Source organism: Scomber japonicus, chromosome 5 (genome assembly GCF_027409825.1).
Source record: "Scomber japonicus isolate fScoJap1 chromosome 5, fScoJap1.pri, whole genome shotgun sequence".
Lineage (NCBI taxonomy): Eukaryota > Metazoa > Chordata > Actinopteri > Scombriformes > Scombridae > Scomber > Scomber japonicus.
The window spans coordinates 6,090,617-6,111,686 of record NC_070582.1 but is presented as its reverse complement, the minus strand read 5'-3'; the positions used below and the strand labels follow the sequence as shown (position 1 = coordinate 6,111,686).

The 21,070-nt window shown below is 43.0% G+C and overlaps 1 protein-coding gene across 1 annotated transcript in view; it reads left to right on the top strand.

Annotated features, from left to right (window-relative positions):
• The window catches only part of met (MET proto-oncogene, receptor tyrosine kinase), a 60,565-nt gene that overhangs the window by 25,440 nt on the left and 14,055 nt on the right, over nt 1-21,070 (top strand). The window contains exons 3-10 of the mRNA XM_053318897.1: nt 4,560-4,763; nt 12,899-13,027; nt 13,876-14,052; nt 16,945-17,102; nt 17,787-17,901; nt 18,067-18,203; nt 18,634-18,798; nt 19,239-19,338. Coding sequence (XP_053174872.1) covers nt 4,560-4,763; nt 12,899-13,027; nt 13,876-14,052; nt 16,945-17,102; nt 17,787-17,901; nt 18,067-18,203; nt 18,634-18,798; nt 19,239-19,338 — 1,185 coding nt within the window. The remainder of the gene's footprint in view (nt 1-4,559; nt 4,764-12,898; nt 13,028-13,875; nt 14,053-16,944; nt 17,103-17,786; nt 17,902-18,066; nt 18,204-18,633; nt 18,799-19,238; nt 19,339-21,070) is intronic.

Below are 21,070 nucleotides of genomic sequence, written 5' to 3'. Positions count from 1 at the left end.
ACCTGTTTATGCGTGAGGCCATTTTCTGCCCGTGACCGTGCCCACCTCAGGGGCCCCATTATAAACAAAGCTGTAGTCCTGCCTGGCGTCTAGGGGGCCAGCTGCACTGCGAGCGCCAGGGTCTGTCCTCGCCTGATTGTCAGCTTCTCTTAACTGTCCCTAACACCCTGACAGTCCCCTACAACTGCACACACTCACACATGTACACACACATTAACACTTGGCTGCATGTGCTGAAGCTACTAGCCACCTGTGTACTTGGACACACCCGCACACGTACACTACGGCTATTACTACTTCTGAGGGTCAGGTTGCACCCTTACGTGCACCCTGAGTCCAGGTGGAGTACTGTAATGTGTGTTCCAACATTACCACAACAATACATTCCCACCAACACACACACACACATGCACACACAGCCCTCCACATATGTGCCCTCCACATTCCTTTGCATTTCACTTTCTCTAAAAAATGCATTTCCACACACCCCAATGATAACCGAACCTCGCCACTGTCTGGAGCGCACAATTGCACAAGCAATGCAGAGGTCAAAGGTCATTCCAGTGAGAGGGCCAGCTGAGTGGCCTGCAACGAGACAGACTCCACGGGTTTGTGCATGTGTGCAAGTCTGCTAACTCGGGCTAAGCCTCTGCAACACCATGTGTATTTTTGTACATTAGCGAGAGCGCCTTTACCCTATTTTTGCACGGCTGTGACAGTGTTTGTATCTAAACCCTCCTCTGCCAGTAACCCAGTCCACAGTTTATAACTCAGGCATCCGTGTGTCTATTCACACATCACCCAGGGGCCACAGTGAGAGTATGAAAACGACATTAAGCCACGCAGATCACCTTTCACCCCTCTCTTGCCTCTTGTGAGCAGTGCTGCAGGCTTTGGGAGCTCCACAACACCGAAACCCTATCGCTTTGCCGTTGTTTTGGGGACAATGGATGCTAGTTAAGTATGGGGCAAAAAGGTGTACAATATCTCGCGTATGTGTGCCCCACGGTGCCTGTTCTACAGCTGAAAGACATGGTCACAAAATGACTTGAAAGATGTCGAACATCAGGAACATACTGAAACGCTGTAAATCTTCCGAAGCATGAATGTAAGAGAAATGTGGAAAAAAATAGCTTCAAGTCAATATAAATGGATTTATGTGAGGTCATTGATCCATTGCGCCATTATTAACCCCTCAATTAGAGAGTCATATTGTTTTGATATTGACTAACATACAGTGTCTATATCACCAAGACCAAACCAAGAATCATAGTACAGACATCCAACACCAAATGTGTTCTTGTATCAGCAATTTTAGACTAATCTGCCAACTGATCTATATGTCGTTCTTTGTGGCAATTCCATCATCACTGTGGTGGCAGAGTCGAGCTGGACACATTTTCACTGGCGTTGAAAGCAGAGAGCAGTTGCCCCTCTGACAGGTGAACGTTGTCTACGTCAATGTGAATGTTATTCAGTTTCAAAACACTGGTGTGAAATGAAACCCCTGGCAGCTAGCGTTAGTTTAAAGCTTAAAAAATTAAACTCACAATCTAGGATTTCTTTTTAACAGATGAAAAGCATCATTTAAATTCAAGAAACTTTTTGGAATTTCAACCAGGAAACATGCAGAGAGTATCGAGCTAGCAAGATATCTGCACGACTGGCACGCTGTAGGCAGTTGTCACGGTTTAGCACTGGCAATGTGTGGACATGCCGTTCAGTCTTAAGCTGAGCTGCTAAATAAAGTGAAATTGATTTCATGTACTGCAGCAGGATTGTGGATTGTGCTTTCTGTTATGCCCAAAGGTTTGTTGAAGCAGCTTGTATCAGCACACACCAGTATGATAGAGGGCAAGCCATCTATTAAAACTGGATTTATTTTCAATGAAAGTACAAAATAAGTCTAGAGTATAAAAAAAATCAAACAATGCATTGTGAAAATTGGATGTGTATTTCTGACCGTTACCAGCCAGTGTAATCTGCTGTTTCATTTATGGTTATCTCTATCTCTATCTCTATCGATGGAGGGTTAGGGTTAGAGTTAGGGTTAGGGCTAGGGTTAGGGTTAGGGTTTGGGTTTGGGTTAGGTTAGGGTTTGGGTTAGGTTAGGGTTAGGGTTACAGGTTTAAATGTGTCATAACTTACTTAATACTCCTTGGATTTAAAAAGTATTTCTTAAAGATTTTATTTTCATGGAAAACTGTTTGCCTCCACGGCAGAGTCAACATGACGTCCTCTCAAACTGTCTGTCTTTACGCCAAGAAACCGCTAAGGATAACAACAGCGGCTCTTCAAACAAGTCTTGTCAAAATAACCTTTCCACTGTCCAATTTCATTCTCTTGATCCTCAGGAATACCTTCTCAGAGACAGAGGAATGCCTCGGAGACCCTACTAGCTCTCCCTCCCATCGCCCTGCTGCACTTTAACAAACACCTCAAAAGTCCTGTTTGTTCGCTCTGAAAATAATCAGAGCAGGGGCCTTGTTTTTTGAGCTGCGTGGCATAATCTCAGCAGTATTTTGTGAAGTGATGACGTCTCTCTCTGTGCTTTCGTTTTGTGCGAAATGAGAAGAGTTTTGGCAGATAACTCATGTTTCTCTTAATGTGTGCTCAGTGTTGGCTGCCCTGTTCACAAAGTGCAGACAGGATTTATGAGGGATCATATTTTAAGATGAATTGTAAAGGTGTGCTTACGCATACAAATAGACCCAGATTCAAACATCAAAGACAGTCAGTCCATCATGCTTGAAGAAGAGATGTTTATTCTGCTTTAGTTCTCATTTGTCAAAAACCTCTGTCTCGTCCTGTAAGTCCGTATCTTCATCCAGTTCCAAATCGATTTCAGTCACAAACTGTCATTTCTTATCCGGTTTGCATTATTTCTCCTCTCTTTTTAAACCAAGTAATTCAGTACAGATCAGTTCGCTGCGCTGTATCACAGCTGTGCACTTTGGCGTAAAAAACTTCCAACCTTTCTGCCAGCTTTCAATATCCTCCATGTTTTCCCTGCGTTTGCATTCACCATTGTCTCTCTGACTGCAGCCACTGGCCTTGAGGACATTTTATTTGACCATGGTTTGTTTTCTGTATGCTTGTCGGATTGCCAGGTTCCTTAGCTTTCCTCCTCGTGTGGTCTCAGTCATCTCAGCTATGTAACGTTTAAAAAAAAAAAAACTTTCCTGATTTATTACCCCCCCCCCCCCCCCATTGTTCTCATCATCAAAGCTTGGCTTTCAGATCTACACTAAACAAATGATGCAGCATGTTTTACACAAACCACAAATAATGGCCTTATGACCCAGGCAGTGGTTTAGGTAGAGGCAGAGAGAGATCACAAGTCTGTAACTGATTAAAACTAACTGTGTTTGATGCAGTAAGATCTGTTATTAATTCATGATTAAAGGTCACAGCAGTCATGAACATCTCTGTTAGTAAAACTAGGCATTCAGAGCTACAACTGTAAACACAGTAATAACACTGTGAAGCATCCACCAGTAATCATTCTACCTGTAACCTCTCCATCCCCACTAGTCTGTCTTGTGACTCCAGTGAAGAGGTCATCATCCACTGAAGCTGAGAAAACAGAAAGCTCAGGTCCGGTCAAGCAGCTAGGTCAAGGACCTTAAGAGCCACAAGAGGCCTGCCACCCTCTGGGTCATTAATAATTAATGAAACCTGAGGCTGGGACATGAGGCCATGACTAAACACAAAATGAGCCGGAGCAGTGAGAGAGCAGGGCTGGGCAGAAAGGGGAAGGGGTGGGGTGGGGGGTATTGATAGAGAAAAGGCCATGTGAATCCAGCTCTGGCTACAGTCTGTGCTTTCACTGTATGCTCCAAAGGGTCCAGACACAACAATCTTCACAAGCCAGCGACATTTGAAAACCAAAGAGGAGAGCTAGATTGACAGATTTTGGTTCTAAACTCAGGAGATGAGATGGAAGTAGAGAAAGAGTAGTGTGGGGGGGAAAAGAGAGAGAAATTAGTAGGGTTTAGTTTGTGGAATGTAAACCAGCATAAAAGTCTCCTCGGCTGTTTCCCATGAAAGTTGCTCTGGAGGTACTATCACGCCGAGACCTCCATTACGAGCACAGCCTGATGAAAGAGTAGCTAAGGGGGGCTTAGGAGGTCTGGCTCTTAACCCTCCCCCATTGGGCCAGATATGAAAGGAGATAGGTCAACATGATATTGTATAGCGAGTAGTTTTTTAGGAAAGCATTCTGTTTGGATACAGTGATCCATTCCTCCTGATGATTCCCAGAAAGTGTCTCTGTGCCTTATCTATTTTTTGGGGGTTTTTTCCTGCTTGCTTATTCTTGTTGAAATTTACTACTTTAAGTACTGTTTTCCAATACCAAGTTTTTCGATGTTGAACATGACCACATTGATGTTCCTGACATTTTTTGGCTGCGTCTGATGTCATATCACTTGCATGCCTTTAACCACACCAAAAGGCACTCTCACCACTAGAATTCCCACTTTATATGTAGTTATTCCTGAAGCATGGCATACAGAGTTTATTTTTTTTCTCACTGATGTTTGTGGTTTTCTTTGTAGAGTTCATCAGATGACTGCGATCCACATGAGGGGATCCATGAAGGAAAAGAGGGCAAGTATCGCCTGCAGGTGACTCAGTTTGTCCAAAGGTTGGAGTACTGGCACAAGGAGCTAACAAACACCTTGGTTACCTCAATCACCGTGGTGCCGGTCCATGGCCGTGCTGTGGCTTACCTGGGCACTGCTGACGGACGCCACATACAGGTAAAGAATATCTGTGTTTATGTCCTTTTTAAAAAGACTGACAGGAACTTAATTTGCATGGAAAATACCAGCAGTTAAGCATAAACAGAGACCCCGAGGCTGCCTTCCCCCTCTCTCATTGTTCATGTAAATGTGATAGGATGTTGGTACGTGGGGAGTGAAAGCACCCTGTTGGAGAAAACACAGTATGAGCTGCAGGTGCCTGTGCTAGAGGCAGGTTGAGGGAAAGTATGACTAAGCACTGGGACCTTTCTATTTGCACAATTTGCTTACCTTTGACCTGTGCTCAGTGAGCCTCCAAAAAAAACCCACGTTCCAGTCTGCCATCTGAGCAAACAAAGTCCATTTTGCCTTTATCAGTGCACAGACCAACAGTAGATTTCACTTTCTCATGAACTTTTCGTTAACAGTGCCAGAAACCTGATCAGTCACAGATGAAATTACTCACACAGAAGTTTATTAGTTCTGTATGTTTAAATGATGTGGAGCAATGACTAGGAGGTTTTGATATACAGGTATTTGTCAAGTCAAGGCAATTTTATTTATATAGTGCCAAATCGCAGTATCACTACTCTACTACTTAACTCTTTAATTTGCTGAGACCCAACATTCCTCAATGAGCAAACACTCGACGAAAGTGGCAAGGTAAAAACTCCCCTTTAACGGGAAGAAACTTGAGCAGAACCTGGCTCCATAACAATAGAAACATGACTAATAATAATTCCTGTACAGGGAGCAAAAGTGACTTACAAAAATAGCAGCAGTGAGGGGTGTCGAGGCTGGTGTCCTGCAAGACAAGAAAGAGCAAAACTACAGGGAACATGCCAAGCTAGTAACATGGTACATTAATGTGTACAGATGGAGAGGGAGAGGAGGAGGAAAGAGGAGCTAAGTGCGTCATTGGAAGTCCTCTGGAAGTCTAGATCTATATAGTGGCATAACTAGGGGCTGGTCCAAGGCAAACCTGGGTTGGCCATTAACAATAAGCTTTATCAAAAAGGACCCTCCTGTTGTCCTCAGGTCAAGGAAGGACAGAAGGAAGAAAAGGATGAAGGAAGGAAAGGAGTAAGGATGAAAAGAGGAAGGAAGGAAGGAAAGGAGTAAGGAGGGAGGAAGGAAGGAAGGAAGCAAGAAGGGAAGTAAGGATGGAAGCAAGCAAGGAAGGATGGAAGGAAGCAAGGAAGGAAGCAAGGAGGGAGCAAAGAAAGAGGGGAGGAGGGGAAGACGGAAGGAAAAATGTGTTGTTTTTTTTAAAGAAAAATGAAAGAAGGAAGGAAAGAAGGAAGGAAGAGTCAAAAGAGGTGGGGTCAATTTGACCCGGGAGGACGACATGAGGGTTAAACATAGAGAGGGTGTTTGTCTCCTGGACCCAAACTGGAAGATGGTAACTGTTATTGTTATGGCTCTCTAGACTGGGATATACCATAGTAAACTATTTTATAGCTTGTAGTACCAATGCACCTGCAGATCACATGTTACTGTTTTGAAGAGTCATCCAAATGCTGATTAGGGGAAAATATATAATGTTGGTAATCACCTTAATGAACTCAGTATGACTATCCCGTGTAGCTGCTTCTAAGACTCTGATTCACTTGACGATCCGTTTCATGTGGTGTTTAAGATATTTAGTCCATCCCCTCCAACAATACAACCGTATGCATGCGATGGTTCCAGCTGCAGAGTGAAGAAGTTCAGAGAGTGATGATGATGATGATGATGATGATAGCATTTGTGCATCAAGTTGACTTCAGAAGGCTAAAAGTGCTGCAAGTGGAATGAAACACATGAAGTGAAAGTTGAATTACCTCACGTGTTTTTGTAACACAAGAATGAAAAGACATGCGTGGAAAGAAAAAAAAACAAAAAGAAAAAAAAAAACAAGAGAGACGGCCCGACAGCTGCACGGAAAGAGAGGGAGGGTAGAGACGGTGGTAGAGGGGCGCAAGGGGGCTTACAAGCCGAACGGCACGTTAATGGTGAACGGCGGGCTTCGCTGACACGTTCCCTCGCACGGCATTTTCTACTCGCTGAGAGTCCTGTGCAGCTGTTGCTGTGTGTTTCTCCACTGTATCCCTCCTCCTCCTCCTCCTCCTCCTCCTCCTCCTCCTCCTCCTCCTCCTCCTCCTCTCAGGCTCTACTTCAGTTCTTTTTTGTTTTTTTGTGGTTGGCTAAATTGGCTGTAGTTCATAGTTTTAGCTGAGGGGTTTTAGAAGTTCTGAAGAGGAGACCAGCTGTCCTGCACTGCACAACTCTTCCATCTCATCAAGTAATTTCTGTCTCAAAACCCTTTTTATTTTAACCAGTTTCTTATTTCAAGGATTTTCTGGGGGGAGGGGGGGGGGAGTCTGCATCTTGAAACAAGAAAGCCTTCAGACTTGTGTATGTTTATTTTAAATGGAAACCAGTTCAAATAATCTAAATGCCCTTGTGGATTTTTTTTCAATTCTGCAAAAGAAAAAGAAAAAAACCTCAGTGACCATGAGATAAAAGGCTTGATTAGATAGAGGGAGATTCCTGCAGTGTGTGTGGGAGGGAGGCAGAGATAAAAACATTTTTTTTTTACTTTTATAGCTGCCAGTCATCTGTTAAAGTAGATAATGATGTTGCTAACTTTAATAATGTGATCTTTATAGCAGCATTACTGCCTTGCCATCGCTGGTTTCTGTTTCATTATACAGGTAAAACGTTTAAATGGAGTTGATAGAGCCAGAAAACAAATAAAGAAGTGGAGAAAGAGGTAGATATCTAAAGTAATAAAGATGGAGAGAAACAGACACAATAAGAAATAAGGTTAAAAAACACTTTTAAGAGAGACTGAAATCATGGAAAACAACTGAACTGCAATGCAAGAGCAGGATAATAGGGTTAGGGTTAGTCGAGGACCTAGAGAGGAAAAAAGTAAAGAATTGGTGAAGAGATTGTTTTTCATTCTCTTTAACTGTGACATCCGGCTTCTCATTCATGCATTTACCTATTTATTCTGCTCTTTATATACAGTCTCGCATCTTTGGGCATGAGGATTTCCCCCGTGAAATGGATTGATTTCAGCTAAAATAAACCTTCTTTATCTTTACTGTACTCTGCTGTGTTTTCATCACCTCAGCCTCAGCTTACATTGGAACTGTGCTCTCCTGTATGATAGCCAGGCTCTACTGTGTGAATGCAGAAACTATGAATATGCAAATAAGTTTCATTTCCAAAGTTTAACAGCTGGATACAAGATGTCTCCTACTTTACTGAAGGTCCCTTCTTAGTGTACGTGTACTGGAAGCTGTGAGTTTCCACGTCACACACACATTGTGTAATTTGCACACTGGACCACAATTGGCTCCGAACTTGTTGAGATGTCACAAATCATTTCTGGTTGGTACACGTCTTAAACTCAGATTAAAGGTGAGCACCAGGAAACTTTCCCCTCTTTTAGCAGACACACATCAGTCTGCTCAGTGAAGCTCAGACATCCAAGGAAAAATAAGCAAAACATGTTATTGATGTAGTGCTGGGCGGTATACCGGTTCACACAGAATACCGGTGTATATTTTCGTTATGATATGAATTTTTAATGTACTGCTATACCGGTGTATTTCATCACACAACGTTAGGAGCGCTGCGCCGCGCCACGCCACGCCACGCCACACTGTTTCAGGAGGGACCCTTTTCAGTGTTGCGCTTCTTGCTGCTCAACAAACAGCAGAAGATGTTTGCCTGCCGAGTGAGTTACCATGACGATAGTTCACACATCACTTCCTGGTTTTTAATAATTAGTCAGTAAACTCAGCATCGTCTGACGCAGGCTGGAAACTCTGCACTTTTATTTACAGTTAAAACATTTCACCGTGTGTTTCAGCTTCTTTCAAAGTAACAGAGCTGCGGTGGCTTCCGGTCTAAGCTTTTCAAAATAAAACCTTTGTTATTGTGCGCTTCTTCTTCTTATTATTATTATTAACAAACAAAGTTGGGGCTGTAAATTACGGAAGATTCCCGGGAGAAAAGACAAAACAGGAGAGCTGTGGGAGATGAGTCTAAAATACGGGAAAAATGGGAATGTTGGCAGCTCTGATATTACTAATATTCACTCATCATGACATTAAATAGTCCATCCTAAGTCAATCTACTTCAGTAGAGTAGTAGTTCCTCTCTCAACCAGTAGAAGATGTTGTGAACAGCTGATTATGCATGAAAAAAAATACCGTCATATACAGTGAAACCGCTTTTATTTTGAAGAATACCGTGATATACATTTTTGGTCATACCGGCCAGCACTATATTGATGGTAGAGGGATTTTAAATACTTTGCTCAAAGACATCCAGGTTAGACTACAGTACGGTGTCTCATTCCTTCATTTTCATAGTCTGACATTTGAACTGGCGACCCTGCGGCCACCTGCTCTCTCTCAGTCCAAAACCGAGCAACAACAAGAATCAGTAAGAGGTGGTCGTCAGTTCATTGTTACTTCAATAAAAAGAAGCTGTCAACTTTTCATGCATTTTAGTTTCCTGGTTGTTTCCAGCGGACGAGGCAAGAGGCGACATGGAGTAGAAGCAGTGAAAGAAAAAGAGCGTTGTTTCCCCCAGCGGACTCCATTCTGGCTCAGGAAGCATTTCCCTCAGTTTCAGTCGGACCACTGTGGGAATAACAGTTTATAGAGCTAAACTTCCCCCTGCCTGCTTAATACAATAAGCTGTAATTTACACCGCTATTACCTCCAGAGAGATGCCTGTTGTATGGCTTCGTCCCCGGAGGAAAGCCACCCCATTATACTCACTGTTACAAAGCTAACGTTGATCATGAGGCTCAGTGGGAGGAATGGTGCTTGAGGGGGGGCGAGGAGGAGGGGGGGGGGCATCATTTCAACTGGTCAACAAAATCACAGTTTAGATTTACAATGCAGAGTGTTTTAAGGTATTTACTGAGCACTCTTGATACAGGGTGACTAACAATAAGAAAATGAAAGAAATCTTGTAGTTCATTGTTGCAGAGTTGTTGTTTTTGTGTGTGTGTGTGTCTGTGTGTGTGTGTGTGTGTGTGTGTCAAGTACAATTAATCACATGCACACAAATAGCTTCACTCTGATCCCTGCAGAGTCTTGTCAGTGTGTTACAGCCTCCCAGGTGTGTGATTGTGAGTGTGATTTGTGTTACTGACAACACAATAATGCAGTGCTTTGTTTTTGGGATGATGCATCACACTGCAGCTCCATCGTCTGATTGAATGGATGAATGAATAAATGAATGGATGAATAAATGAATGAATGAATGAATGAATGGTCAAGTCATCCCCAAATTTATTTGTATAGTAGATTTAAAACAACTACAGTTAACTAAAATGCTGCACTGGCTTAAAAAAAACCCAAAACCCCACAAAGGCATAAAAGGAAAGTGGGTGTGCGTGTGCGTGTGCGTGTGCGTGTGCGTGTGTGTGTGTGTGTGTGTTAGGGGGAATGCTGTACTTTCGAGAGCTTCATGTAACTGGAGCAACCACACACCCCATTAGAGACCCTGTTCTTTTCTGTTTGCTCCAAGGCCTGTAATTGCAGCGTAACCACAAATGATAAATACTGTTCCAGGTGTTCTGAGTGTGTGTGTGTCTGTGTGTCTGTGTGTGTGTGTGTGTGTGTGTGTGTGTGTGTGTGTGTGTGTGTGTGTGTGTGTGTGTGTGTGTGTGTGTGTGTGTGTGTGTGTGTGTGTGTGTGTGTGTGTTAGACAGAGAGGAAGAGGGAGGGAATAACTGAGAAATTTAATGTGGTTTGTTTTTTGTACGTGCATGGGCATCTGCATTTATGTTTTACTGTGTGTGTGTGTGTGTGTGTGTGTGTGTGTGTGTGTCTTAGTGTTTATTAGAGAGTGTGTGTGTGTCTTAGTGTTTATTAGAGAGTGTGTGTGACTCATGTATGTGAGAAAATAGTGTGCAGAGACCAAGCGTGTATAAGTAATTGAGGAAATTTCAATGTGATTATAACTAAGTGTGTTGAGGTTTGCATGTTAGCAAACTTCTGTCCGTGTGTTTGTGTGTGTGTGTGTGTGTGTGTGTGTGTGTGTGTGTGTGTGTGTGTTTCTGAAACACCTCCCAACATGTCAGAGTACATGTTTCTCGCCAGCGGCTGCACCCTTTTTCTTTTTATCTGACTCGACACCCCACGCCACATTATTACTCATCATTACCCCTCATACTCTTCATGATGAGAAGTGGAATCAAACCATATTTAATGCAGATGGCTTCACTTCTGCACAGCGGCAGGAAGCAAAGACATGTCGTTCATATTTATGTACGGTCAAATGACTAATGACTAATATTTTCACGGATCACATGCAGTTGTTGTTTATATTGCTGTCATTTAAAAGAGAAAGATAACAAAAGGGGGATTTCCTAAAACGTCAAATACAAAACTTTACGACTAACTGTAAAAGGAAGTTCATTGATTGCTGTTGAGATCATCACTTCCAAGGAACTGGAAGTGATGTTGTTGGAAAACATGGCCAAATTCCCTGTTAAAGGATAATTACCGTTTTTTACAACCTGGATCTTATTTCTAGCATAAAATACGATCATTTACTACTAACTACTATTAACCTCTGAAATGACATCATCTGAAATGACATCATCCAGATCAGAGGTTAGTAGGTCGACCTACAGACCTCGGATGTTGATAACATGCCACCACGGGCTCGGAGGTTTCGTGGAAGATAATGCGTTATATAGAGGCTGCGCTTCGGTGCCCCGTGTACTCGCATTATACAGATATACGCAGCGCAACACTGGAGCTCATTTCGTCCGAACGACTCCAAATGACACCAAAGTTGTCTGGGTGAGTAAATGATCGTATTTGATGCTAGAAATAAGGTCCACGTTGTAAAAAATTTTAATTATCCTTTAAGTGACACATAATTAGTGTTCCCTCTAAACCAGATGTGTCAAACTCATCTTCATTCAAGGGCCACATACAGCCCAATTTGATCTCATGTGGGCCGGATCATTAAAAAGATGGAAGGAAGGAAGGAAGGAAGGAAGGAAGGAGAGAGAGAGAAAACAGTAAGGAGAGATGCAAGAAAGGAAGGAAGGAAGGAAGGATGGATGGATGGATGGAAATATGGAAGGAAGGAGTGAAAGACAGATGGAAGGAACGAAAGAAAGAAAGGGTGGATGGAAATATGGAAGGAAAAGAAGACAGGAAGGAAAATGGGCCGAATTGGACTCCTGGGTGGGCCGGTTCTGGCCCACGGGCCGCATGTTTGACACCCCTGCTCTAAACCAATCTCTTTGAAACCAATCTTTGACATGGTTGACATCCTTTGGAGACAGATTTTCTAGACTATGACACATTACTAGGAAGAAGACACAATGTAATGAAAATATCTCAATACAACACTGATCCACACAATGGATCCTGTAAAAAAAAAAAAATAGTCTCCAGGCTCCAGTGAAGGAGTTAGCCAGGGAAAAATGACACAATCTGGATCATTTTCCCTTCACAAATCCCAGTCAAGGTGTGTTGGGCACGGCACCAAAAGAACGTCTGCTTCGTTTTTCATCCTCAAGGGCTGATTTGGTTTCAGGTGGATGTTGTTGTGGATCTATTATAGTATATTCCAAGCCTCCATATAATCTTTCCTGCTGATTTAATTCATGGTGTGTGTATCAGTATACAGCATTGTGAAACAGTCCAAATAAACATAGCAACAATGAAAAATAGTGATGGCATATGAAGAAAATCCAACCCTTCGTGTCTTCATGTCCTCAGCTGACCTGTGTGCTGGTTGCTGTCAAAAAAAAAAAAAAAAAATCTCAAAAAAGCATCTTGCCAGGCGCGTTTCTGGCTTATGTTTCTCTGACTTGATTGAATTATTCTTCGTCTTTTGCAACAGATGCTGCACTTTTCATTTTTGTAGTCCAGTTAAGTCAAAGTTGGCTGCGGTCACATCACGCAAGCACGAGACTGCGGAGAGGAAAATATTGATTTATTATACAGTATTGATTTTAAGGAGTGACTGCAGTAGGCCTTATGATGAAGAATAATTATTACCATTTTTCTTAATGTGTCTGTTTGCACTCATCTCTACTTGGCTGGCTTTTATTCTATTGTCCTCTCAGTTGTAGTTGCTGTTTTTTTAAAGAACCCAATCATTACTTCTTCCAGGTGCTGTTCTCCCGTTTTGCCACCCCTCACGTCAACCTTCGTCTGGACTCGAGACCTGTGTCCTCCAGCGTGGTGCTGCCCAATGAGGATCCCTCAGATGGAGCTCTGCTTTTGGCCACAGGAAATAAGGTGAGCTCAGTGTAAGGGCTCAGAAGGCAGGGAACCCAAAAGCACGACAACAGGAAGATATTTCAGAGTCCACAGATATTTAATCGGAGTCAAAACCAGGCAGACAGACAAATCCAAGGGAGCAGGCAAAAATCCAAAAACCGGGAACCAGGCAAGACGGGCAGGAATGACACAGGCAGAGTAACGCTGGAAAGTTAGGCATGAAAACACTAGACAATCTGGCAGAGGACGAGTGGAAATGGGCCTGTATATGAAGGGGAACTGATGATGATTGCAACCAGGTGTGGAGATGGGTGGGGAAGCACAGGTGAGGGGGGGGGGTGAGCTGATGAGGGTGACAGGATCTGAAATGACAAGATAATTAGTGAAGAAAAAACATGACCACAACTGATCAACCCATGACACTCAGAGCCCACAGACGTTATGGATGCTCCTCTAGTTCATTGTTGGCTCTTTACTCAGCAACATGGAAAGTTGTGCTATGTAGATAAGTAGATTTAGATGGTTGTGTGTTTATCTCTGAGCTACAACAATTTTTCTTGCATTAGTGAGATCATTCCAAAAACTCTTTCAGTGCAGTAAACATGGAGCCGATCCAATAGATAAAAGAGAATATTGTTCCTAGAGTCTTACCTTCAGGGGTTCTGCAACCAAATGTTTTAGTTTCCTCTTGTCATCCATTTCTATCAAAGGGGAAAACACAACACACAGGAGCATGAAACATTACATGCATGAAAATAATAAAATGTAGTGAAGTCACTTCCTGTTTTGTAAAAGGCCCAAATCTCTTTTTTTACATTCTATAAGTCACATTAAGCTTCATTCCTTCATTTTGTCTCCTTTCCTAGATCACTAAGGTCCCTCTTATTGGACCCGGCTGCAGTCAGCTGACTTCATGTACTTCCTGTTTGCTGTCGTCGCGGGTGACAGAATGCGGCTGGTGTGACGGACGTTGCACCAGAGCCAACCAGTGTCCCTCGTCCTCTGTGTGGACCCAGGACTACTGCACACCTGTCATCACTAAGGTAACAACAAACAGCGGCTTGTCACCATGGTGATGATCAAGTCACAAAACTTACTGTTAATTTCAGTATTTTGCAAGCCGAATATGAGAACTATTAATCCTCATCTTCTACCTGTGTGTTTAAAACTTATCAATTCTTCATTTCTCGGTTCACTGCTGTTTCAACACTGTGTAAATAACTCAAACCTAAAAGCAAACTTAAGTAACTTTTCCGCTTCCTGCTGACTCAGCTTTTCTAGGACACCTACGACATGAGCAAACAAAGGTTTAAACTTTGTTCAAATGCTTTCTAACTAACTCCCTCCATCCTTACTCTGAAAACAGCTGATGGTAACCTGTGATCTGTATGTGTTTGGACTGTATTTGTCTACAGTGTGGAGTTTTGTAAAGGTCATTGTCCTTCCTGAAACAGCAGAGTTTTTACAGCATCACTGTGCTGCTTTAACACCTCTGTAAGACTTTACTGAAATCAATGTGGGTGGTGTTCATTCTTTCTGACTTTAATCCTCCACCCCATGCTGTTAGACTGTCTCTATATATAAAAAAAAAACAACAAGCTACTACCGCTGTCTTTAATGCAACACAAAAGGCAGCAAGAGCCTGTAAAACACATCTTCATCTGGAAGTGTTTTAAAAAGGCAGAATGTTGAAAAGAGCTATAACTCACTAACTTTCACAACACTTATCAATGGTGTGTTATCGTATAAGGATCTCCAGTTTATTTGTCTTTCAGCTAGTGTGAGGGCTCCTTTCCTCTCATTTACATCTACTTCCTGTGATTGGAAATTAGATATAACATCAATTAAAGTGGAATACAATTATATTCAGTTATAAATAAAGAAGACAAATTGCATTGGGAACAGCGGCAGAAGAAATTCAACTCCACCAGCTGATAAAATATACTGATTATGGTAGCTGTCCGTTCTATGTAAGCATTTAAATGTGCCGTGGACAATATTTTATCTTTATTAACATCATATATCATTACCTCATTCACTGAGAAGCATTAATTAATATAAACAGATGACACCATTGCTGACTGGATAGACCCTGTACTGCAGGGGGGTCAAACTTATTTTCATTCAAGGGCCACATACAGCCCAATTTGATCTCATGTGGGCCAGATCACTAAAAGGAAGGAAGGAAGGAAGGAAGGAAGTAAGGAAAAGAAGGAAGGGAAGACAGATGGAAGGAAGGAAGGAAGGAAGGAAGGAAGGAAGGAAGGAAGGAAGGAAGGGAGTGAAGACAGATGGAAGGAAAGAAGGAAGGAAGGAAAAGAAGGAAGGGAAGACAGATGGAAGGAAGGAAGGAAGGAAGGAAGGAAGGAAGGAAAAGAAAGAAGGAAGGAAGGGTGGAAGGAAAAGAAGAAGGAGGGGAAGGAAGAGAAGACAAGAAGGAAGGAAGGAAGGACGGAAGGGAGGGAGTGAAGACAGATGGAAGGAAAGAAGGAAGGAAGGGTGGAAGGAAAAGAAGGAGGAGAAGACAAGAAGGAAGGAAGGAAGGAAGGAAGGAAGGAAGGAAGGAAGGGAAGAGGGAGGGAAACCAGATGGAAGGAAAGAAGGAAGGAAAAGAAGGAGGGAAGGAAGAGAAGAGAAGACAGATGGAAGGAAAGAAGGAAGGAAAAGAAGACAGGGAGGAAGAAATTTATGAAGGACAGGTGGAAGAAAGGAAGGAATGAAGGAAGGGAAGATAGATGGAAGGGAGGAAGGAAGGTAAGAAGGACACACGGAAGGAAGGAAAAGAGGAAGAAGGAAACTGGGCCGGATTGGACCTCTCTGCGGGGCAGGTTCTGGCCCACGGGCCGCATGTTTGTCACCCCTGCTGTACTGTATTGTATGCTTATTGGGATTCTTTACAGCACAAAACAGGATGTGTGTGTGCACTGTAGTTGCAGTGGATGATGGTGGAAGGAGTGAACTGCTGAGAGAAAAGTCAACTTCATATTGTTCATTCTGTCAGTAAAAAGACAAAGAGAAACCAAATGTGACAAAGAAAAAGGGAAAAATATGGAGTGTGTCTTTGCTTAATGAAACAAAAGTGTTATTTTTTAGTCACGCTCACAAAGGCGTTCTTTGGAGTCAACCACCACAATAACTGCAAACAAGAGGGGAAGAAATTCAAGGCATGCTGAGTCTTGAGGTATAATAACAAAAAGCCTTCAATATTACATTGCTGGAAGCCTCTCTCTCTCTCTCTCTGTCTCTCTCTCTCTCTCTCTCATTCTCTCTCTCTCTTTCTCTCTCTCTCTGTCTCTGTCTCTGTCTCTCTCTCTCTGTATTTCTCTCTCTCTGTCTCTCTCTCTCTGTCTCTCTCTCTTTGTCTCTCTGTGTGTCTCTCTCTCTCTCTGTCTCTCTCTCTCTCTCTCTCTGTCTCTCTCTCTCATTCTCTCTCTCTCTGTCTCTGTCTCTCTGTCTCTCTCTCTCTGTCTCTCTCTCTTTGTCTCTCTGTGTGTGTCTCTCTCTCTGTCTCTCTCTCTTTGTCTCTCTGTGTCTCTCTCTCTCTCTCTCTCTCTCTCTCCCTCTCTCTCTCTCTCTCTCTCTCTCTCTCTCTCTCTCTCTCTCTCTCTCTCTCTCTCTCTCTCTCTCTCTCTCTCTCTCTCTCTCTCTCTCTCTATCTCAGGGTATTGGTTATAATAAGGTTTTTATTTTTATACCTCAAGACTGCCTTGGATTTTTTTCCTCTTGAGAGATCCAAAACATCTGTTTAAAAAGAGAGAGAAAGCTGCATCTGCATCTTCCTCTTTTGAAACAAAGAGTTAATGACAGTTGTTTTAGCCTGGAGAAACATTAGACCAGGTCAAACTATGCCAACATATGAAACAGGTCATCACTGCTGCTTCTAATTACATATGTATAATCAGACTGATAATTAAATGTCATGCTGCATGCTTTAGGTTTCTCCAACTTCTGGACCAATACGAGGCAACACGGTGGTGACCATTTGCGGGCGCAACTTTGGCTTCGACAAGACGGAGAACTTCAAGGCTTCTCTGGTAACGGTGGAGGTGGCCAGAGCTCCCTGCAAACTACCCAGACAAGACAGCATCAACAGGTGTGTGCTTGTGTGTGTGTGTGTGCTTCGGGTTGTGCATGCAGCTTCCAGGTCTGGGTGTGTTTTGTGGAGAGAGAGAGATCCTAGTGTGTGTATGCCAGTGTGCACATTATGCAAGTTTTTTGAAAAGAGCACTGTTCCTGCACTGTATCTGAAAAGCCACCTTTGAGAGTGTGTGTGTGTGTGTATGTGTGTGTGTGTGTGTGTGTGTGTGTGTGTTTACCAGATAAAGGGACCCATACGTTGGCATCCTATAGGGCACAGAGCACGTTTAATAGGGCTTATTGTGTTGAAGGAAGAATGTTAAGAAGCCCACCCACCCCCTCTCCCCCAACCCCTCCCCCTCCACCCCCCCACCCCTGAATACTGCAGGCTGCTGCATTCAAACACATGACTCCCCTAACTGAAAAATTGCTGGGAAAAAATCGCTGCATCCAGACTTTTCCTCTCGCCCAAATCCACTGGGGTCATGTCCCATTCAAAAGCCCCTTTTGCTACAAACAACCTCCTTACAAATTGGAAAAAAAAAAAACACTGCCCACCCAATCCCAGTTGAAGATTGCCTCTTTTGTGCATTCCTCCAAGATAGGACATGATCATTGAATTAGAATAAATGCTGGGTGGCTATGGTAGGGTATAATGACTGTTCTGTGTGTTGTTTCTTGGTGGGGGGGTTGTGTTTAGGTGGACTGAGATGCAGTGTTCCCCGGTGTTCAGTGGGAACTTCACCCCATCAGGTCACACGGTGAAGGTCACCAGTGGCCACAAGGTAGCCAAGATCGAAGGCTTCACCTTTGTGGTAAGATTTGAGTTTTTCCTTGTTTTTTGGTTGCAAGATTTGGTCTAATATGATGTAGAAAAGAAATCTAAAATTACCTACTTACATGTAAAAGATGTGCACCAAGAAGCAGTATCTAAACATGAGATAGATTTGGTCAAAGTGCCCGGTGGTCTCTGTCTCCAGGACCCCGTGATCACTGAAATCTTCCCGTTATTTGGGCCAAAATCTGGGAACACCATGCTGACCATCAGAGGAGCCTTCCTGGATACTGGAAACAAGCAAGAGGTGACTGTGGGGAAGGCCGTCTGTAAGATCCAGAGGTCAGTCAATTTTTCAGTTACAGTATCTCTTGTCACTCTTCTTGCCTCAAAAAGTATGTTTCAATCACATGCACACCCCCTTTCTTTCTTTATTTGTTCCTTCAGAAAGACATTTGTGAATGTTGGTAACAGTTGAAGCATATGACTTGTTTTTGTCATTCATAAATATGCCTCAAAATTATAATAAATTAAGGAAATTGTGCTTATTAAGGGCTGCTAAAAAAAAATCAGTCTTTTTGTCTCTTCTGACCCTTTTCATCATTCTTAAGTTTCCTTTTCCCGCTCAAGCAGCCATCATATGCTGTATTAATGTCACAAAAATGCATGAATAGGGTCTTGGACAATGGCTCCCACTGTACTATACTAACACAAAAATATCCTTCGTTCTCCTCATGACCCCTCGCCCTCCTTTTAACCTCTCTACCATCAGCTTGACTTCCAACATGCTGACCTGTAAGACGCCTCCAAACGCTGTTCCCTCCAAGCAACCTGTGAAGCTGACGGTGGACTCGGTGGAGCGCCACGCCCCGGTCCTCTTCACCTACAACCAAGACCCCATCATCAACAGCATCCAACCGTCACGCTCCTTCATCAGGTTAGAGTCACATCTATTCAGAAAAAAAGGGGGTTTCAGTCTCTATAAAGTATTATTCTCTACATCTGTGTGTTGACCAGCACTGAAACTGCTTATTCAGTACTTTTTAGGCTTTAAGGAATGGTTTAGATATCACTCTTTGTCAATGTCACTGACTATTTCCTTCAAATGTTGGGGTCTTGGGTATATTTCTTCACCTCACAGGAGGTATAAGAGGGAGAAAGCGAAGGCAAAAAAAGTGACTGAGAGTATCTGTAAATGAGCCGAGACAGATTAATGTTTTAGCTTTACAGCGAGAGGAAACGTGTGGGAGGTGACGAGTGGCTAAACTGCTAATGCTAACAGCAGGTCCCTCCCTGTGGGGATCTACCATGACGCTGTCTGATGCTAACGCTAATACCCCCCCCCCCCCCCCCCCCCCCTTCCCCCTCTCACTGTAGCGGAGGCTGCACGGTGTCGGCTCACGGCTTCTTCCTCCAGTCTGGCCTCCAACCCCAGATGGTCCTCACCACCGCTCAGGATGCGGAGGTCTTCCACGTGGTGAGTACAAGCAGCGGTGTTCATATCCCAAAATGAGATATCCATCACATGGGCTCCACACACTGACAGAATGATTTGTCTTACAGAGTTAAAAGATTTTTATGCGAACTCTGCACAATCTGAATTCAATTTAAGCTCTGATGGAGCGAATGATGAACTATCTACAGCACAGATCCTTTCCAGATCCTTAAGTGTAGGAACTTAACCTGCAACCTATGAATATTTTAGGGACTTTCCATGTGTTTTCCCTCCAAAGAACCTAGTGCAGGTTTTCTTCCTTCTGCCCAAAATGGTCCTTTTTACTGAGGCAGTACTTTCTTGCTAATAGGGCAGATGCTGCAGTGCTGTGCAAGGATGATTCATTGTTAATCATTTGCTGAGTGATAATTTTTTTTAAAAGTTACTTTATTTGCAAAAAAAAAACTCATTGTCTTTTTGATGAGCTTTTCACCTCTACATGTCTCCTTTCCAACATCCATTAAAACATCATAGTTGCATTCAAATTGAAAGAGGAGTAATTTGGCTAATTTTTTTATGATTCTTGAGGAGCTTTTGATTCCTGATTTGATTTTGCTACATAGTGGGTCCTGTTTTAAATATGACAAGATGAACAGCAGGTAAAATGGTAAAATAAAAAAAATGTGACATGCGTGTTATTACCATTAAACATATCAACACCCTCTTAAACCATCTAGAAGAAAAAAAAAAGAGTTCCTGACAAACGGAAAAGAGCTAAAGTGTCAGACGATCAGAAGAACAAAGGAAATGGAAAATCCACAGTCTGATCTGTACGATCCAGCTGTCACTTCTGACTCAGACACAGTAGCGGAGTGAAGCCTTAAGATGCTCTGGCTCTCTTCACCTCCGTCAGACTTTATTCTACTTATTGGAGGAAAAAACACACACACACAGACACACAGACACACAGACACACATGCATGCCTCAAAAAGACATCATCGCTGCCTTAGAGTGGCTGGCCTTTACTGTGACGGCCCGGAGGTGTTTTAAATTATCTCACTCTGACACTTAGCAGGCTTTCACCACGCTGTCTGCAGGCCCTTAAAATGCTTCAAATGAATGTAGCTTGATTATAGAAGCCTTAAAAAGGTGTTCAGTGTTCATAAAATATCCTTTTATTGAGTCAGAGTTTCAGTCATCCATGTCCCAAGACAGAGACACACTTCACACAGGAGTAGGTGGGCACAGGAAGTGCTGCACATAGTTTCGGGCTGAATCTACTTGTTCCCACCTGTTTGTTCATATTAGTAACTTAGCAACAAGTCACAACGTTTTCTAACCCTAACCCTTCCTGTCGTCCTCCCGGGTTAAACTGACCCGTCTGTTTTGACTGTTCCTTCCTTCCTTCCTTCCTTCCTTCCTTCCTTCCTTCCACCCTTCTTTCCTTCCTTCCTTCCTTCCTCCCTTCCCTCCTTCCTTCCTTCTACCCTTCTTTCCTTCTTTGTTTCCTTCCTTCCTTCCTTCCTTCCTTCCTTCCACCCTTACATCTTTCCTTCATTCTTCCTCCCTTTCATCCTCCCATCCTTCCATCCATCCATCCTTCCTTCCTTCCTTTCCTTCCTCCCGTCCTCTGTCCTTCTTTCCTTCCTCCTTTCCTTCCTTCTTCCTCCCTTCCATCCTTCCTTCCTTCCATCCTTCCATCCTTCCTTCCTTCTTCATTCCATCCATCCTTCCTTCCTTCTTTCTTTCCTTCCTTTCCATCCTTCCTTCCTT